The 19,604-nt window shown below is 35.7% G+C and overlaps 1 protein-coding gene across 12 annotated transcripts; it reads left to right on the top strand.

Annotated features, from left to right (window-relative positions):
- The first annotated feature begins 322 nt into the window (after positions 1-322).
- On the top strand, positions 323-18,480 carry ODF2L (outer dense fiber of sperm tails 2 like). 12 transcript variants are annotated; one of them, XM_088169921.1, is made up of 15 exons: positions 323-458; positions 2,551-2,613; positions 2,789-2,860; positions 4,557-4,673; positions 7,414-7,599; positions 8,916-9,025; positions 10,397-10,586; positions 11,149-11,259; positions 12,459-12,563; positions 13,171-13,317; positions 13,845-13,901; positions 15,248-15,333; positions 15,418-15,580; positions 16,494-16,619; positions 17,264-18,480. In XM_088169921.1, exons 1-15 carry the CDS (start codon positions 453-455, stop codon positions 17,390-17,392), a joined length of 1,668 nt encoding a protein of 555 aa, XP_088026047.1. In that variant the 5' UTR covers positions 323-452; the 3' UTR covers positions 17,393-18,480. The 12 variants fall into 12 exon arrangements, with proteins under 12 accessions (XP_088026047.1, XP_088026048.1, XP_088026056.1 ...); XM_088169922.1 differs by lacking the exon at positions 323-458 and adding an exon at positions 631-755; XM_088169931.1 differs by lacking the exons at positions 323-458; positions 13,845-13,901 and adding an exon at positions 808-1,264 and having other exon boundaries at positions 10,451-10,586; positions 13,171-13,320; positions 15,212-15,333.
- Positions 18,481-19,604: the final 1,124 nt, after the last annotated feature.

The raw sequence follows: 19,604 nt of genomic DNA, 5'->3' as shown, positions 1-19,604 counted from the left end.
TAATGGTAACATCCAGAAAGAAATCATCTGGAGTATCTAAAGCTCCCCAGAGGTCTCCAGGTTTCTTGTCCGTCTGGGTCTGGCAGTATGGGCATGTCACAGGCGAGTGAGGGGCACGGCCGCTTCTCGAGGCATCCCAACCGCACGCCCCTCGTCTCACGGGGAAGGGGCGGTGCCGCCTCGCCGAGCCCGCGGGGGTCTCCGGCCCCAGGAGGGGGCACTGGGGACGCGGAGAGCGTCGGGCAAGGCCGGCCCTGCGAGGGCACCACGGCCTCCCCCCGCCGCCAGAGGGGCCGGCACGGCAGCGGCAGCGACAAAGGCAGCGACAGCGGCAACGGCAACCGCAGCGGCACCGGCAGCGACAGTGACAGCGACAGCGGCAACGGCAGCGACAACGGCAACAGCAACAGCGCGTTGCTCCGGCAACGGCTCCCGGCGGCGAGAAGCGGCGGATGCAGGTGGGGAGCAGCGGGAGAAGTGCTGAGGGGACAGTGCCCCACTGGAGCGGTTCTGGGGGAACAGTGCCCCATTGGAGCGGTGCTGGGGGGACAGTGCCCCACAGGAAAGGTGCTGGGGGGACAGTGCCCCACTGGAGCGGTGCTGGGGGGACAGTGCCCAACAGGAAAGGTGCTGAGGTGACAGTGCCCCACTGGAGCGGTGCTGAGGTGACAGTGCCCCACTGGAGCGGTGCTGAGGGAAGGAGCCCTCCCCAGGGGCGGGAGCCGCCGGCAGCGGGCGCAGGGGCCTTTGGTGAGGTGAGAGCCCGAGTGTCGGCCCGGGGCGAGCGCTGGCCTCGAGTGACCTGTGACCCTGAGCCTCCCCATCTGTGCTGGGGAGCGTGGAAGTGGGAAATAGCAGTTGTGAGCTTTACTTTGTGCTTCGAGTGTATTCAGTTTTCTGCTGTGGAAGGCTTTGCTTCCTGCGCACTGTATTTGTGAATTCAGTGCTAAGCAATTGCAAGTTATGAGTTCTTGTGGAAGATTTCTGGCACATTAGCTGTGTTACATCTCTGCTGTGACTGGCGTTTACTTAGTCCAGTCCAGTAGTTCCATTGTAGTGGGAACAACCTGGCATGTCAGTAATGTTTCAGTTACTGATTCATGGAACACCAATATATGTTAACATATACTGTCTTGTTATACAGCATTAAATCAAAATGTCATCATCATCACAATCATCCTTGTCTTTACCTGTACATGACTGTACTGCTCCTTCATTGGACTTTGATCTTCAGAAAAAGTTTATTCTTCTTCACACTGCTGAGGCAAGTTCATTCTGTTCCTGTTAGGCTTGATTTTTAAATTGTATTTATTTTGTTAACAAGATTAAAAATATACTTCCTAGTTATAGATGTGAAATAGGTGATATTTCAAGAAGTGGCTAAGTGAAAGTGCTGGACATATCAACATGAAACTATGGCTCAATTCTTATTCTTATTTGATCTTTTCTGCTTACATCGATTGGCTATGATAAATGAAGCATGATGTTTAATCTTCCAAGGTGCTGTTTTCACTAAAAGTAAATAAATTCAAGAACTTGGTTTTGGTTGTATATCCAGGAAAAACCTACAGATAATTGCACTGTGTTACACAAGTTGAGGTCTGCCAGGAAATCTAATCCTGCAATAAAAACAAGACACCCATATATAAAATAAAAAACATTAGATGTTTGACTGTACTTACTTGCCTTAAGACAACAATTGGAAACAGAGCAGTCTGCATTCTGATTCTATGAGTGATTATTTAAGATGGGAACTTCCAAATTTGTTATTCATTTTCTCAATTGTATGAAGGCAATATGGATATAAGAACTGAAACTCTTAGTCTGACAAATCCTTCTGATGGCGATGTACCTGGCACAGGCTGAGCACAGGGGAGATGGGTCCTGGTGGGTGGAGAAGGCAACACAATCCACTTCTGAAAAAATAATGAGTAGTCACTGGAGCATTGAGTGGTGCAAACAGATAACTTTGTGCTTGGTGAAGGCATCAATCATGCTGGAGCACCAGGGCAGAGGCAGGAGAGAGGTGTTTGGAGAAGGGCTGAGGGTGATAACAGATGGCTGGTGCCTGATAAGGAAGTGGGGAGAATGAGATGCATTTAGGTGGTAGGTGTGATATGGCTCTGGACTTGCCATGGCATGGGCAACATCATTTCCTTGAGTAGCCAGGTGAGAAGCTTTTCCAAACTGGGAAAAGAGGAAAACCATTGCTGCCTCCAAACTGGAAGAAGTCTGCTGTGAAAAACAGCAGCATTGGATTCCGGGCAGGTCTTGGCCTTCACCTTCACTGGAGGTAGTCTGCCTTTCCCTTGGGGATTAAGTGTGTTCTATGAGCAAACTGTTTGAGGATACATCCTGTGATATCACAGGCTTTGATCCTAAATTGAATCTTTAGGCTTTTAACCACCAACTAAGTAGCTTGTGAGTATGTGAGCTTTTCTAGTCACATGTACCAGGTTTGAAAATGTAGCGAAATATATGTAACCAATTAAAACCCATTGAAAAATACGTTATAATCAGAAGAAATTTTTAATGTTTCCTATGTTGCAGTTAAACAGTAAAATCATTGACACTTGGATGCAGGAGTTAAGTGAAACTGAAATTCAGAATACTGTAAGTAAATTAAAATTTGATTCTCTTTGTTCTATGCTGAATATCTGAAATTGACTGCCTTAAAGAGTCATACAATTTCCAATAAGAGTGGCAAAGTGGGAGTATTTGTGATTTACCATCACAAAATGGAATCTTAGTTTACATTTGAAATTTTCTTTTTTTTTTTTACATGAAGAATCTCAGGGAAAAAATACTTGAAAAGGACAAACAGATTAAAGAACTTTCGTCCATCCTTCAGTGTGAAAAAGTAAGTGACCAGTTCCACTAGAATGAGTATTTTCTTCTAACATACTAGATTCTTAATTAAAAAATTAAGAAATTTTGGGTAAAGCAATTGTTTCAAAGACCTGTGAATAAAGTAAAATCCTGAAAGGTGTTTCCTACAGAATTATCTTAAAACCATCAAAACTGTAATCAAAACAACTAAGGATACAGTTATCCTTAACAGTAATATCCTAAGGTGGCTTTTAAGTTTTCATTTACTGATTTCCAATATTCTGGGGAAAAAGTACTTACAAGGAAGAATATGGAGTAAGCTAAACAGACACTGTTCACAGCTGATTTTCATGACTCTTTTTAGGAAAGGTAGTACAGACAGCAGAGCTAATATCATCAAAGACTGGCAAGTCTGGCAAGAGCTCATTCACTCTTTGCATCAAAAGAAGGGGCTCAGTGCAAAAGCTAGTACTGGAAGGGAAGAATTGTTCTGTATAAGAGGACACTGTAAAAGTTTGAAATTTATTTTACTGGTGCTTTGGCAATCTGTGTTATAGACTGAATACCTCCAGTGCACTTTGTGTGTGTGTGATGCATTGGGGTTCAGCATTAGTGAGGGACTGTGTAGGCTCAGTTAAACCTTTAAGGGCACAGCAGTGTACTTTGATATTTGTAACTCCTTGCATGTTTTTAAGAGCCATAGTTCTTTAAGGTTTTTTTTTTGTTTAACCAGATGAACATGTCACTTGGATGCTGGGTAAACTTAACCAGCTGGTCATAATAGAGGAGCCTGTGAGGGCTCTTATCATGTCCTTGCCTTGAAGTGAAGGAGCACATTTTCATGGAAACGTCTTTTTGTTTGAGAATAGAAATGCTGAACAGAAAGCCTATAAAAATTCTGAAGACTCCAATGCCAGCAGACTTCAATGTTGATGGGATCTATGTGGCATACCATGCCCTGATAAGAGACTACCTAATGTTGAACAATTTAGGGTGCCTAGCATCTGAAAGCATAAATAATTTTCTATGCTATTGCCTTGTTCCGTCTTACATTAATTTCAATAAACGGCATTTTCATCAATACTTGACTGAATCTGCCTTTCTTGCGGGTATCTATAATGAACACTTCCACTGGTACATTCTTTTAGTCTCTTTCCATCTATACTGATGATTCTTTTCTACCTAATTACTTCTTACTTAGAATGAGCCAAAGGAATCAAGCTGAAAGAAATTTCATAGAATCATCTGACCTGAGTTCTGGTGATATAAGTTTCCTTACATATACCCCCAAATTACAGTTTGAATTAAATATATCAATAGTTCTAGTAGGAGATGTTGGTCTTTGGAATTTAATGGAGGTCAGTTCAGGTCTAAATAGTCAGAGCACATCTGATCAGTATGGCTTAGTGTTAGTCATCCTGCTAGCTGGATACCTTTGCTTAGCCTGGATGTCTGAGTCCATGCTTCCAGGCCTTATTCCTGCTACTTAAACTCTGATTAAATATGATGCAATAATTACACGTAAATTGTTTCAAGTTGGTGATTTCTGTTTAACATTAATACATTTTATAGAAAGTTACTGCTTGTGAATATACTTGTAGAGCATGTTTTATATTTTCCATGTTTGAGGACATTCAAATGTAAGTTAGAAACTACGGCATAGTAGAAAAAATACAGAGAGCATCATACAGCATAGTCCAATAAATTTGTGTTTGCTTCTTTTTTAGATCAACGTACAGAAAGGAGATAACCTGTCAAGATCAGTACAGGAAGTACAAGTTCACCTGCAGTGTCAAATTAAAAGAAAAGAAGCAGAAAATGATGAATTAAAAGTGAAAATACAGGTCAAAATATTTTTGTGTTTCAGTTTATTGGGGGAAAAAAAAGGCAAAGCCTTGCTGTGGCCTGTTTTGAAAACAAATTACTGCTAAAAGAAAAATCCAAACCAGTTAAAATTTTAAGTATTTATGTTTTGCAAGATCTACCTGACTACACTATTTTAATTGCAAGGTTGTTTAGGTTTTTTTTCTTCTTTTCTCACCTTATGCACACTTCTGGTGTAGCATAGTAGAACTTCAAAGTTCTGGTGAAGTAAAATGAAACATGCATAGAAGTGTTTGCACTCACTTAACTGCACTGCCTAGAAGACAGTCTCCATATGGTCAAGAGATAGGCAAGTGCCTATGGTGAGTTTCTGTTCTAAGACAACAGTGACAGCCACACCCTGTTTCTTCTTATTGTCTGTGAAGAATCGATAAGTCTCAATACCGACTGAGAGTGAAACACTTAAGACTAATGCCTAATCTCACTTTGTTTAAGGTAGGTTAAATTATTTCCATTTTCTGTTCTAAAAAGCACAAGTTATATTTGGGCATTTGAGTCAGTTACTGGCTGTAAAAAAGGCAAGGGGGAGGTCATGTGTGAAAGGCTGGAGCTGTATATGGCCTCAGAACACAGTATATGAAACTTGTCAAGAACATAGGCATGAATGAGAAAACATTGGCTAAAAACAATGTATTTCTAATTTCCAAACTTTTTTACTAGCATACGTCCCCTGCTAATTGAACCATTTGATTGTTACCCAACCTATATAAAGGCAATTTCAAATCACATGTCTATGTCTGCATAAATGTCTCAGGTTTTCGTCTGAATAAAAGTTGCTTTCTTGTTCTACCTGCTACAATTATAGAATTCCAACAACATTTTCATTAGATAAAATTACTTGATATACAGCTATATTGTCATTCGATCTCTATTTAAAAGTTTTGATCGCTGTCAGAAATTGCTGAAATAATTTGCTAGCTTAAATCCTGGAGATGATTTTGTTAATAACTAGACAAAAGCTTGCAAAAGTTTAGCATTACCCCTATGAAATTAGTTCTCAATTTGAATTTACCTCAGCCACTAATGCTCGAAGCACTTATTCGTAGTGTGATTCTGACCTCGTGTGGTTACAATCGGGAATAGCAGCTATTTACTTTGACCCCACTGTTAAGTCCATATATAGACTGAGATTTTCTGTTTGCTGTGTTTATTGAAGGTGTTTATCCACCCCCTCAAGTCACATCTTTGTTTATTAGGTAAGCATTTATATAGGAAAACTGCTTTTACATATTTAGGTGGTTTTTTTATAATTTCCTTTTTTTTGAAGTAGTACTTCTCCCTTTTGGTGAATCCCAGTACCCGAGGCCATCTTCACTTGGAAAACCACATACATTTTGCTTTGATTGTGTAAAAGTTTTGGGGCCATTAGCAGGACCTGTACTGAGAGATATCCCCTCATGCATAACATACGTATTTTATAGCAAGTGGCAATGAGTATCTTGAATAAGTCTGGCACATTCACATATTCAGTAAGTAACTAGTAGTATATAATGTAGTGTCAGACCTAGGCTAAAAGGAAGGAAACAAATGCATTAATCATTCCTACAAATATAATATTTATCACTGTACTAAGAAAGTTGACACTGCTGGCTTACCTACATTGCTAGAGTTTGGTGGAAGAATAGTAAAGAGACACGAACAGGATTTACACTTGTCTTTATGAAACTAATTGTCTATTGGTAGCTTGGTCATTTTTGATAAGTGTATCTGAGATTCTCCTTGAATCAAAGTCTGGTATTGCTCTTAATCAAATCATCATGTAGTGTTTTGAAGTTAGCTTCTTGCATGGAATGGGATCAGTCTTCATCAGAGTGATGTAAACACTTAGTCAGAAATAATAACAGCAATGGAAAAGATAATATAATGGCAGTTGGAGAGCCCAGTTCCCATCTTGGCTGCTTTGTACATGTTTTGTAGTATTATTAAATGCATTAAAATGCATTTCTGCTTCATTTTTTATAAAAAAAAACTTTCTTCACTAAACAAATCTGTGCTGTTAATAAAGTAGGGCCATTTTATGCACAGGAAAAATTCAGAGATCTTGCAAAAAAATAGTATATAGTCATCTAATCACAGACCATATCATAATACCTATACTAAAGAAGAGACCCCAGCCTTTCCTAGACTTCAGAATAGATTCCTGATTTAAAAAAACACAAATCCAAGATATTAACTTTCATAATAAAATTTCATATACAGTCATACAGCCTATCTCCAGACCTAATTGTGTGTGTGTCACTAGATTCAGAGCACATACCCTAATACATCGGTGCACATCACTGATCATTAAGGTGATATTCTTTACAGAAATAGTCTGATGAAACCATTTTATTTTCCTTCTCATAAATGGGTTTAACACCCATACCATGCTTTCTATGTGAAATTCTGCATTCATTTGCAAGAGCACACAGACATGGTTAGGTTGCTATCTATTCCACTACTCCTACCTGCTCCTGCACCTTCTCAGCCTCTTCTTTTCATCTTTGTCGCTGTTGCAGCTTTGTCGCTTTTCAACTTTCTCGTTGTATTTTTCTTGTCTGCTGTTGTACTTAGCTAGTTCCTTGTATCAACCACAAAATTCGAGATACCAAGATTATATGGAAACAAATTATAAATGTAACAGCTCTTCCTGATTATTTTATAGCATGAAATTATCTGTAAGGTCTAGAATTTGACGAGTTGATTTTAATTATGCTGCAGAGTCTAGAAAATAAACTAGCAGAGTGGAAACGTCAAATTGGTGAATACAAGCGCCAGAAGTTAGCCTTAAAGGAAGCAAATGAGCAAAAGAAGATTGCCCTGGAAAAAGCAATAAGGTCGCAGAAGCAAAGAGCCCAACATTTGGAAGAAGTCATGAAAGATGTAACCTCTAAAATAAGAGAACGTGTGAGTGATTATGCCGTGAGCAGTGTTCTGTTGTATTGTTTGAAACTGAACAACTGAAAGACTTTCACCTGTGGAAAATAGAAAAATTTTGATTTGTTTGATTACGCTGTGCTTGTATGTTGCTCAATTGTTAAGGAAAAGGTTGCTATAGGTGTCATGAAAGCTGTTACTATTAACTGCCTTTTTTTTTTGTTTAAGTTTAGTGATTGTCTTAAGTTATGAAATTGTACGTTTTAAGCTGTAGGAAGTAAGGGGAGTGTCATCAGCTTTTGGTTAAACCTCTCCTGGTCTTCCTGTTAGTCCTCCATGGATAAGCACTGACTAACTCAGAAATAGTGTACTGAGAATCCATGACTGACGTTTGAAGTGTTAGTTTTCTCTATTTATTATTATGTGATGTTTCATGTGGTTACTTAGCTTTCTGTTGCTAAGCTACTCGCTCTGAACGTTTTCAATATCCGAGCATAAAACTTCTTCCTTAATCCAAGTCGTTCCTTGGAATCTTGCTTTGACTATCAATGGTTTGTAATTGTTCAAAAAGGCCGGGTGCATCAGAACTGTGCTTATTGCCCTATTCAGATTTCCTAATAAGAATATGTTTTCATACTCTTAGATGTGCTGTAATCATTTTGGATATGTCAATATTAAAGATATATTTTTCCTCGTGTACCAGGAGATGATTAATAACGGTTTTGGTGTTTTTGGATCTTTGTGAGAAGACAGTAGTGGATCTTTAACTAAAATTAGCAGTACAGAAGGACAGCAACTACCTCCTGAACTTCTGATGTTTTGTAGTCACTTTTATTTTCTTCCTCGTTGAAAACCTGGTGTACTTTCAAGATAGCATGTATTGATTAATTATCTATACTCATTTAAGGGATTTTACCTAATGTTTCATTTCTTACCTAGCTAGTGTTTTTCATTCTTAAAATATTTTGATACAGTTTTATTTGTTTATTAATGGATGCAATTTATATGGAGTTATGATACATTGAAGACTTTTTTTTTGGTAAGAAAGGATTGTCATCCTAAATTTTGAAATGTTGTATTCTACAGTTGATATACAGCACTAGTGTTTAACTATGTCTCTGCCTTGAAAGTAAGTCTGTGCTTAGACTTTAATTTTTTAAAAATGTGGGTAATTTTGTTGATTTTATTTTGAGGTGAGAGAGAATACATATTGATTTGTACAAGGGAGAACCAGTAAAACTACTTTGCATTAAATAGCTCTTGTGTTTAGAAAAATTTGTAGAATTAAATTGCATTCTTCAGTGGCATTCTTTTGTTACATAATTTATAATTTCTGCAATCTCTAGGAAGTCAAACTGTGTGAGATGCTGTCAGCCTCTGATGTCTGGAAAAAACAGCACGATAGAATAGTTGAAGAAAAGACAATGTTACAAGTTCAAGTAGAAGATCTTGAGAAGTAAGTTAGACTGTTGATCTTTTTTGTTTATTAATTTCTGTAGTCATAGAGTGTTGATATTTAGTAGTGCAATACTCAGCGTTGACAATGTAAATGAGTTCATTAATATTTTAAAATTCTAAGCAGAGTTTGGAAGTTGGAAGTCCTCTCTTTTGCATTTCACTTCTTTAAAAGCTTTATTCCCCTTGCCAGTATGAAACGTTCTTTATCCTGCATACTTCTGATCAGCCTGAACTTGCTGGCAGCATCCACATAAGCACTTATTTAATAACTGATTCAGCAGCTTGAGTGTTAACCCTTGTGTTTACAGAATAGAAGAAGGTTCTCTGTCTTCTGGGCCCTACTTCGGAGTAGTAAGGACCAAATTATTTCAATTCCACTAGTCTCACCTCAGTAGAGGATAGAGAAAGGTTCATCTCAGATGCCTTTTTAACAGTTCAGTCATGTAAGGAAAAGCAGAACAAAACTATCCAACCTTGTTCAAACTACAAAATCAAATCTTAATGTACATGAAGGATACATTATTTTTTGGAGCAGACAATGACAAATATCCTTTTACCATTTCTGTTGGTAGAAATATGGGCTATAATTTAAGCCAGCAAAAGAAACTGTTAGATGCCTTTATTCTAGGTCTGAGGCAACATTTATTTGATTCATGCTCAAGTGTTTAACAGCTCACATTAAACTGGCTTGAATATTTTGATTTTGTGCCAGAAAATCTGGCATTTCCGAAAACACTTGCAGCAGATTGTAAAAATTAACCAGAGTGCAGGTAGATGACATCAGTCCAGAAATCTATCTAGCCCACTGTTGGTCCAGTGTATATAAGAAGGCATCTAAGAAAGATCAAATACTCATTCTGCTTCCAGCTCGTTTTTGCTGTTTTCATTTCAGCTGAAAATACAAGTCTTTGCTTGAAATGTGCCATTCCAACAAGGCTTGTTCTACTAAGCAGTGTGTGGCTGACTAAACAGCAAAACAAATTTTGTGAACTTTATAAACTAAAAAAAAGCGAAAAAGGCAGCATAGCATAATGTGTTGCTTTTAGTATTGGAAAGTAACTTTCCTAAAGTAGTTAAAGAGTGTTCTAAGTAGGACATTATGTGATATGCCTTATAAATTCAATATAATTGCATTTTGTACAGTGTACATCTGCACAGTTCTTTTGGAAGTATGATTTGGTGTTTTATAATTGAGCTAAGACCCCTTCCTTGGAGTAGAAACTCTCCTCTTACAGAGAGTTTACTGCAAAATATGAGTATATAATCCTTTCTTTGGTTGTGTAAATGCTTTCCCCCTTTTATATATATACACATACATATATATATACAATGAAGGAGAATGTGTTAAGGTTCAATTTATCTTTCATAGTGAGAGTTTTGGAAGCATTATGTATTATAGAGAACTTCTTGCCTGTCTAACAAGGCAGACCAAAGGCCTGATGGAAGACATGGAAAGAAGAGAGGAATGGAGAAGAAATTCACAAGAGGAAATTCTTGGGAAGCTAAATTCTGTTAACTCTGAAAATGAAAAGATTCATCTTGAAAACAAAAAATTAAAGGTGAGATTATAAATCATTATTGAATGGCTCTACATTTCTCATACATTAATGAAGTAACCACGTTAATTGTCTTTGGACCTTCTGTCTAGAGACCCCAGACCTGAAGAATAAAGTTTGCCATCCATTTATAATAGTAAGAACAAATGAGATATTGAAAATTTTCCAGTGGAAATTTTTGGCAAAGCTATGAACAGGGTTGTCTGATGATATATCTGCTTAATCAGAATGCTGTTTATTTTACTGTCAATAATTGCACAATTGCTTAAGTAGAAATTGTTCTTCTATGTTTATTAAACTTTCTTTCAAATTAAAGAAATGAGCTTACCTCAGTTATTAATTTCAATTTTGAAAGAGTTTACAGGTTTTGTATTGTATTTCTTGTCCAATATAAGTGTTCTCATAGCTGACAAATGAACTATAGACTATCATTTTTGTTTGACAGGAAAAATATTTACATCACTCTTCCTAGTGCCAGCAAGTCACTTGCTGGTAATATTATATCATAGAATATGTTATCTTGGTAACAGTCTTAAAATTTTTATATTTTCTCTTTTTGGTCAAGGCTTCCCTTGCTACATTGGAGAAAAGTAAAGTGTCTGTTGAATATGAGTTGCTACATCTGCAAGAAAAAGCAAAGCTGCAGGAAAACCTTGTAGAACAGCATAAAAATGAGGTGACTTACCATCTTTGAAATCTTCAAGTATGTTTTTTTAAGTTTGTAAGCTGTTTTGAGGAAAAGATAAAGGTTTTGTTTGTAATAAACCTGTTTTGCTGTCATGGGGATTGTAATAATTTTGTAATTTTGAGTATGAAAGAAGAAAGTGCTATTACAGACTATATCAAAGAATAGTCTCCACACTGTTACAAGTACTTACTGTCTGAACTGAATTGTGTGAAACTCACTTGAAGCTCATTGAAGCCAACAACTGCAAGCTTGCTTTGACAAGATTTGCTTCCTAAAAAGTGGGCTAGTGACCCAGTAAACTAGGTATTTTAAAAGTTTGAGTCTGGTATCTTCAGTGGATATACTGATGATATTTTGCTTTTACTTGGCCATATTTTATCTTCATATTCCTAAGAGCTTATTAGTATTCAAGTAAGTTCAAGAAATTAAAGTTCATTCAAGAAATATATATTAGGGCTAGGGTTAGGTTTAAGGTTATGAATACAGGGTTATATGAGTTCTTTTATTTCAGTAGGTAAATCCACATAGAAATACCAGTGAAACAAATAAACCAAACTTAAAATGGGCTTTTTATCAATTTATTTTTTGTATTTGCTTTATTCACATAGAAATTTTAGAACATTGATTCAAATATGTGTCTATTTCTGCTATAATATAAACACCATTTCACTGACATTCTTCACTTACTTATTTTTGAAACCATTGACAAGAGAAAAGAAAGACATGATACAAAATCTAGAGTAGAGCCAGAGAGCATTGTCTTTGGAATACTCATCACAACTAAAGTTGCTGCCAGCTCTAAGATGGTAGATGTGGCTCCAGGTAGCAGCCAGCCTTAAGCAGTGAGTGGAGTGAAATTCCCTAGCTCAGGGCTGTAGTGTCAGTGATTGTCGTTATGTGGGAAGAGAGGTGTGAGTCACGCTGGCTCCTTCTACAGCACAAGTGTAGCTCATTCTCCATTGTTGATAACACACTGCTGATATGACCATGCTCTTTACCTGGTAACCCTTTTGTACTTGCTGTGACAAGTAGGATAATGAAAATAAATAACTTCAAATAATGACAAACTTTGAGATGCTATTTAGAAGTCAAAGGTTTTCCTTTATGCTTCATACTAATGATTCTATCTTTTCTATATTTAAATGAAGGATCTTGGAAATGTATGTGAAAAATGTATGTTGTCCTAGGTACGAAAAAGACAAATTGCAGTAGAAGAATTGAAATCCAGATATGAAAAAGTCTTAAATGAAAACAAAAAATTAACAGAAAACAAACGCTTAGAAGCAGATAAGGTAAGACTTGCAGTAATGAAGAATGTTTCCAAAAAATTCTGTAGGATACAGATCTTTCTTACATTTTTGTGATTTTATTAGAAGTCAGAACGTACTGTCTCTTGGTTTTAAATTTCTGGGAGTTTTACTGACTGCTATCTAAAGCTGGTGTTTTTTGGATACTACACAATTGCAAACAATTGAGCAATGATTCCTAGTTCAATGACTAAGTAGTATGGCTAGTATTTTAGACTACCAGAATTCTTTTATCACTTTTGAAAATGTGATTTTATTGTTGATGATTTTGAAACTATCTTTTTGACAGAACAGTTGTGAAAGTTGTGTATGGAAGCAAACCTACCGTAAGTGCTTTTTTAAACAGTTAAAATTGAGACTCCATATAGAGACGAGTTATAAATTTTTCAGCAGATGGAGCTGAACACTGGAACACAGCACATTCTTAAGCATCAGAAAAGAACTTGTATCTTTGTCAGCATTTTATAAAATAGGTGATATGTAACTTGTATAGAATTTTAGCTTTATTACCTACATGAAAATCCATTAAGTATTATAACAATTAATTTATGGTTTTACACTTACATTTTTCTCCTGTGATGCTACTGTGCAGGTGAGGGACCAAATGGAGGCTGAGTTAAAGGAGTTAGAACATGTTTGTGGCTTGCTGAAAGCAGCTGAGGAAAACCAGCAAAAGCTTCTGTTCTGGGAAAGGATCTGTGTACAGAAATGCAAAACCCTTAGGGAGCTGGAGTTTCAGGTGGTTAGAACATGCTGATTTCTAAAGATAAATGAGAAAATTATGTGGAAAATTATCTGGGACATTTTTTACTATTGGCATGTGTGACAGTGGTGAGGGTTCCTTTGTTATTTTCTTCATAAATCAAAAACTTCTGTGGAAATAGTACAATGCAAATAAAACCGTTGCCAACTGTATTTATGTGAATTCATAATGTGGCAAGACTTGTAACTTTTAGAGTGAGTATATTCTTGATCTTTTTGAATATTTATGTCCTGAAATGTGTTGCAGAATTCTTCCCTGGAAATAAATGCAAGTCCAGATATTGTTTGTATCTAGTAGAATAATTTAATTCTACATTAGTTTTGCTTTTAACGGCTAATTCATAAACCATAAAATATTTAATCAGATAAATTATATTCTTGATGATGTATAACATATTAATTATTGCAATGTTTTAGTTGATTAAGTATTTTAAAAATATGCTTTAATAGGATAATTGCAATTTTTAGCTCTATTTAACACTAATGCTTGTATTTTCTCTAAAGTCTGAAAATGGATTTTCCTCCACTCTTTTCTTCTCTGATGTCAATTTTAATAGCAGGGTAGGTTTGGGCTTTTTGTCATTGTTTTTGCCTTTTTATTTTTAATGTGCTTTTAAGTTAGAACAGCACAAATGACAAAGGTTTTTAAGTTAGTTGGGTGGGAAAGGGGCTTAATCATCCTGCTGTGTCAGGAGGAAAACTACAGCTGAAGCACAGTGAGTCTCTGTGGTCCTATAACTTTATATAAAACTTTATATTAATTGCTCTTGATTTTTGATTCCTCCAGGAATGTTCATAAACTCTTAAATCTTAAAGTACTTAAGCAATAATTAATTTTGAGGTGCAAAATTTATATATATAAAATGATGTATGTAATTTTAATCTAACTATGTGTTTTCCTGAAAAAGTGCAGAAGACCCTCTTAAGTATAGCAAGATAATTGGGAATATAATCACTAGTCTGGTGGAACAGTAGTTAAATTTCAGCATTAAGTCTTGGTGATAGATGTCCTTTACCCTTGCCTCTACGACCAGAATTTAGGAAAATTAATTTTTGAACAATTGCTCCCTCTGCAGAAAACCTCTCCTGGGTTCAGCTGGACTAATTTCTGCTACTGCTAGTCTGCTACATGAGCAGCCTGTAATTCTGACAAACACAATCAGGCAGATCAGCTCAAGTTGCTGGATGGGACTGCTTGAGGTAGTCCAAGGAGTGGTGGTGGTCACCCCTTTGAATGATGGCACCCCCAGGCCATTGATGTGCCTGTTCATTGCTAACATGCTGTTGATGGGTGGTAGAAGGAGCAGTAATCTCCTTGCTACTGAGATTTGAAGGAAAACGTGTGACAGTTTAGCACTCTGGATGCTGGGCAGAAGACTGTCTTCTTGCTTCCTTCAGCTTCTGCTGCTGATATATCTCTTTTCATGAACTTGATTGTCTTTTTTGATATTCTCTTCTTTCTGAAATTCTTTGCCAGTGCTGCACTGTTTTTATGATAACAGTACGTATATGCAGTGTTATTTTTGTGCTTCCTGTGACTGTGGTGTAAGGGAGCCTTTTTTGCTGGTCAGGTAGACCTGACCAATTCCTAATACAAGGCTGCTTGAGCAGCACATGGAGTTTTTAAAGACTTTTTTACATAGCAGGTTTTCAGCCTTAAAGTGTTCACACAGAATTTTAGTCTCCAACTTTGGCTGTATTTTACTAATTTAAGATAATTATACAGGATACAATAATACAAGATAATGTTTACTTGATTATAATACAGCATTTGTCTGAAAAAGCATAGCATTTGTCTGAAATTACAGTTAAATTTTTTGATGGATTTTAATAGACAGGCTTACTTTACTTCAGTAAGATCCTGTGTAAAGTCTCTTCAACTAGAGAACGAGTTGTCATTTTCACAGGATAACCACAGTGTAACTTCTATGGGCAATCTTTGCTTAGAAGAAGAGATCTGTAACATTCAGAAGAAATATGAAGATCTTCAAAGGTAACTTGAAAAATCTGATTGAAATTAGTTGCTACACTTTTCTGCTACAGTGAATTATAATGCACTAATCTATTTTGCATAAAGGCAATTAAGAGAGATGGAATATCAGAATGAAGAACTTGCTTATCAGCTCAGAAAAGAAGATGAGAGTCTTCAGAGCAGTAAATTGCAGCTTGAAGAGAGAGTGGCAGAATATAATGCATTAACCACACAACTTGAATGTGCTTTGGAAGAAGGGAGAAAAATGGTATTCTCACAATCTTGTTTGCTACTCTCTATTTAAAAATAGCATTAAAAATGAGCTTGAGAAAAAATTATGTGACAAGACTATTTTGCACGTAGGGAGAAATATGAAAAAGTTACTGTGAATTTCTGCATGTTTTAAATATGGATGGAACAATTCAATTTCTTTGTCAAGTTTGGATCCTATGGAAATAAATAACAAGTTTCAATTAATCAACATTTTATTTTCTTTTTTTTGATAGACAAATCAAAATTCTTTAACCACCTTATATTAAATCCCACACATACAGCAAAAAGTTTCTGTACAAAAGCTTAGTCTTACCTTTTATTTTCTTTGTTATAAAAGCCCACAAGGATATTGGTGTGGAAATCCTCCTCTTTTTAGAGGAAGAGTTTGCATTCTTTCTATATTAAGCTGACTTTTGTCATTTTTAGAAATTATGGAAACAGTAAATCAAATTCAAGAGGAAATGTAGGAATTTAGATTGTCGTGAATTATATTAGTTTAATCAGAAAAAATGTATGAAGTTGTAATTTCAGATTAATAATGTAGAAATAACCATATGATTTTTCTCAATACTGCCTGAGGATACTTCTTTGGTTTTGAAAAAAGTAAAATTTTGACTTAACTTGAAAATAAGCTAAAAAGTGTTCCACTTATTAATTTTTTTTTTCCAAATTGAAACAGCTTTCAAATTTAGCCAGAATATTTTACAGGTCCGTTTAAGTCCTGGGCATGGGAAATAAGTATTAGATGAAAGAATAGGAAATAGAGGTATTAATGTTAAGAGATAAGAAAATAAATTGATTTGGGCTTTAAGAGTAAATATATATATATTATATCTATAATTTATACATATATGTTATATATGTATATATATAACATATATATCCTTTCTCTCTCATTACTTTCATAGGTAGCTGAAGAACAGGAAAAAATGTCATACAAAGAACAAGCCTTTCAGACCAAACTGCTACTTCTTGAAGCTGAAGTGAGAAAGAGGGAAGAAGAAAAAAAACAACTCCTCTGCTTATTTCACCATGTGAGTAAATAATGCTGTTAGTGGTTTAAGAAATCACTTACCATGTCACCATTTAAAAAAACAAGTTCCTTTTACTGAATACACACTATTAATACAGTTGATACACACTTTTCAGAACAGTAAATTAATTTAACTTGATAATATACTTTGTACATTGACATTTCCCATCAACCTAACAGATGTCCAGGCTAACCAAATCACTTGAATAGTATTGAGTTTACAGCTCTTAGTCAATACAGTGTTCACAGCAAGACAAAAAAAAATGAAGTTTTAATCTCCCTCAGATCAATTGTGTTCACGAAGCATATCTACATTTAATTAGATGCAGATCAATCTCATAATGATGTAGTAATATTTTTTTTCCTGAGTTAATGACAGTAATCTGAATTTACAATTTTTATAAATTATTGTAGGCTTTTTTGATTTTAAGTCTATCCAAACACATTCAGTTAGGTCCTTTCTGAACATAAATGAAAGCTTCAATATTTTGAGGCCTTTTTTAGCACCTTTGCTTTTGTGCAGCCTCTGAAAACTTTTAGAGGTAAATAAAGCTATAAAAATTAGGTACTTTGTGTCTTAGATTATTATTTAGATTGATTTATATTTTGCTTCTAATTTTCTATGCATTTCTCTTTTTTCATTAGAATGAAAAGCATCATGAAGTACATTTGAAAGAGCTGGAGAACAGCCTACAGAAGTCAGAGAACATGAACCAGAGCATCCAGAATTATGTACGGTTTTTGAAAGATGCATATATAACAATGTTTGGCTGAATTCTTTAATCTATTTTATAGCAAAGAAACTTGTTAAGATTGGGTTCCCAGTCTTGTTGGAGGCAAAGCCAACTTAGACTATTTTGACAGATTAAATTCTCTGATGCTAATTCTTCCCTAGGAAAACATCTGTTGTGGGCAGGAGAAGCAGGTGAGCCATTACTGTATATCCTACTGGCTGGTCACACGTGGGGAATGGAGCTGATATTCCTGCTATAAACCACTGTGTTATCCATGGCACAGCAAAGGCCGAGTGCATGACAGCAGCAGCAGGTGTGTATGTGTGGGGTATGCACACAAAATTGGTCTCTCAATGTCCTGGGCTGTAAAATCTTACCTGAGTCCTATTAGCCCATGGTAAATGCAGGTGATCACAGATTATCTTTCAATTCAGTGATATCTAATCTATTAAAACAGGCAAAAATTGGGATCATTAGGTTCTTTCCCCTTATTCCCCCTGAAGTTTAGCACCAATATAGCCCACACTGCTGCACTACATGGCAGAGTTGCCATCACAAGGCTCCATTTTCCTCTACATCTCATTATGCTCAGAAATATACTATAGTAATATTTTATAAATATAAGTAGGAAAATATTTTAGATACAGGCATAGTTTAAGCTCTGAATGTGCTGATATACCATGGTGACACATCTCCAGTGAGATATTTAAGTATTTGTCTGAGTTCAGGAGCTGCTGTTCAGTAAGATTGAATTGTGCCTCAGGTAAAACACATGTAAATATTCAGCTGATACAGGGCTAATATAAGAAACAATTCTGGATTTAGTTTCAGTTCTAAATTCTAATTAGTTTTGTAGATATATGCTATGACATGTTTTTTAAAAATAGTACATTCCGTTAAATTTATGTGTTTTACAATGTGTACTTAAATAATATATATTTTGACCAAAATCATAAGTTTGTTTAGGCATAGACAATAGCCATTCTATTTCATTGTTATTTATTAGTAATGTGTTGAATATGGACCTTTTTTTTTGCAAATGCTTATCCATCTTAACAAAACTGATGTGTGCTAATGATCTGCTTCTGTGCTCTTTTTAAAAATAAAATTGTCATTTATTCTGTATGACATGTTAGTAGCAAATATTTATTTTAAATCTGGGGGCTTTGCATTACACACACACACACACACACACACACACAAATATTTGGATCAATTTAGTTATGATTGTGCTACTTATAAAATATCAAAACCTTTTTGAAAGTCATCATGTATGAAAGAAAGAGTTCAGAAATAAATTGTTCAATCCAGTGCATGAGTGGTTTTCCAAAGCTCATATTAAAAAACTCTACTCTTTTCATTAGGACATGATGTACAAAGATGTACAGTAACTTGATTACAGCCTATTTTTTTACTATTCAGGAAATTAGATTTGGGGGTTTTTTGTGGGTTTTTGGGTTTTTTTTTTCCTTTTTAGTTTATTTTTGGGGTTTTTTTATGGTTCTCCATTACCTTTTTGTTTGGGTTTTTTTGTTAGTTAGTTAGTTAGTTAGTTAGTTAGTTAGTTAGTTAGTTAGTTAGGTTGGTTGGTTGGTTGGTTGGTTGGTTGGTTGGTTGGTTGGTTGGTTGGTTGGTTGGTTGGTTTTTTTGCATGGTAGAAATGAGGCTGATCATCACAAGGATAATTTGTTTTTATTCAGTTCCTTTTTGATCTGGTGTTATCATGTCTTCTGCATTTAAAAAATTAATTTGGGACTAGTTATTGTGGATTATTTCTTTATAATAAAGAAAATAATAAAACTTTGTCTAACTACTGAAGGATCTAGCATTTACTTGAGATTGCTGCCTGTATTTTTAGTAACTGTGTAATGTATAGCTAAATTAGTTCTTGCCTTGTTCATTTTGCAGTATAGAAATCTGTGTGTTGTGCCACAAAATTCTTGGATACAACTGTACTTGATTTGACTGCATTTTGGGATTCTACTACTTTTCTTTAAAGCAGTTTATTTTTATCATCTGCATCACGTAGCAAAGTGACACAGTTTTATAGTAAGAAATAGACTAATTATGCCTGCTTTTGGGGGTATTGTCATCTCTAGATAATTTTAGAAGCCTTTGGTAAGGATGGTGTTGCCAGCATCTTACCTCTCAGCCTTTTTGCCAATGTGATTTTGTCATTTCCAAAAAAAAAGAGCTAAATATACTGTGGCAGTTTTCAAGTACAGTCAGATGAAGTATCTTACTGCTCTAAA

Source organism: Sturnus vulgaris, chromosome 9 (assembly GCF_052056855.1).
Source record: "Sturnus vulgaris isolate bStuVul1 chromosome 9, bStuVul1.hap1, whole genome shotgun sequence".
In the NCBI taxonomy this organism is placed as follows: Eukaryota; Metazoa; Chordata; class Aves; order Passeriformes; family Sturnidae; genus Sturnus; species Sturnus vulgaris.
This window is presented reverse-complemented; position numbering and strand designations above follow the sequence as displayed.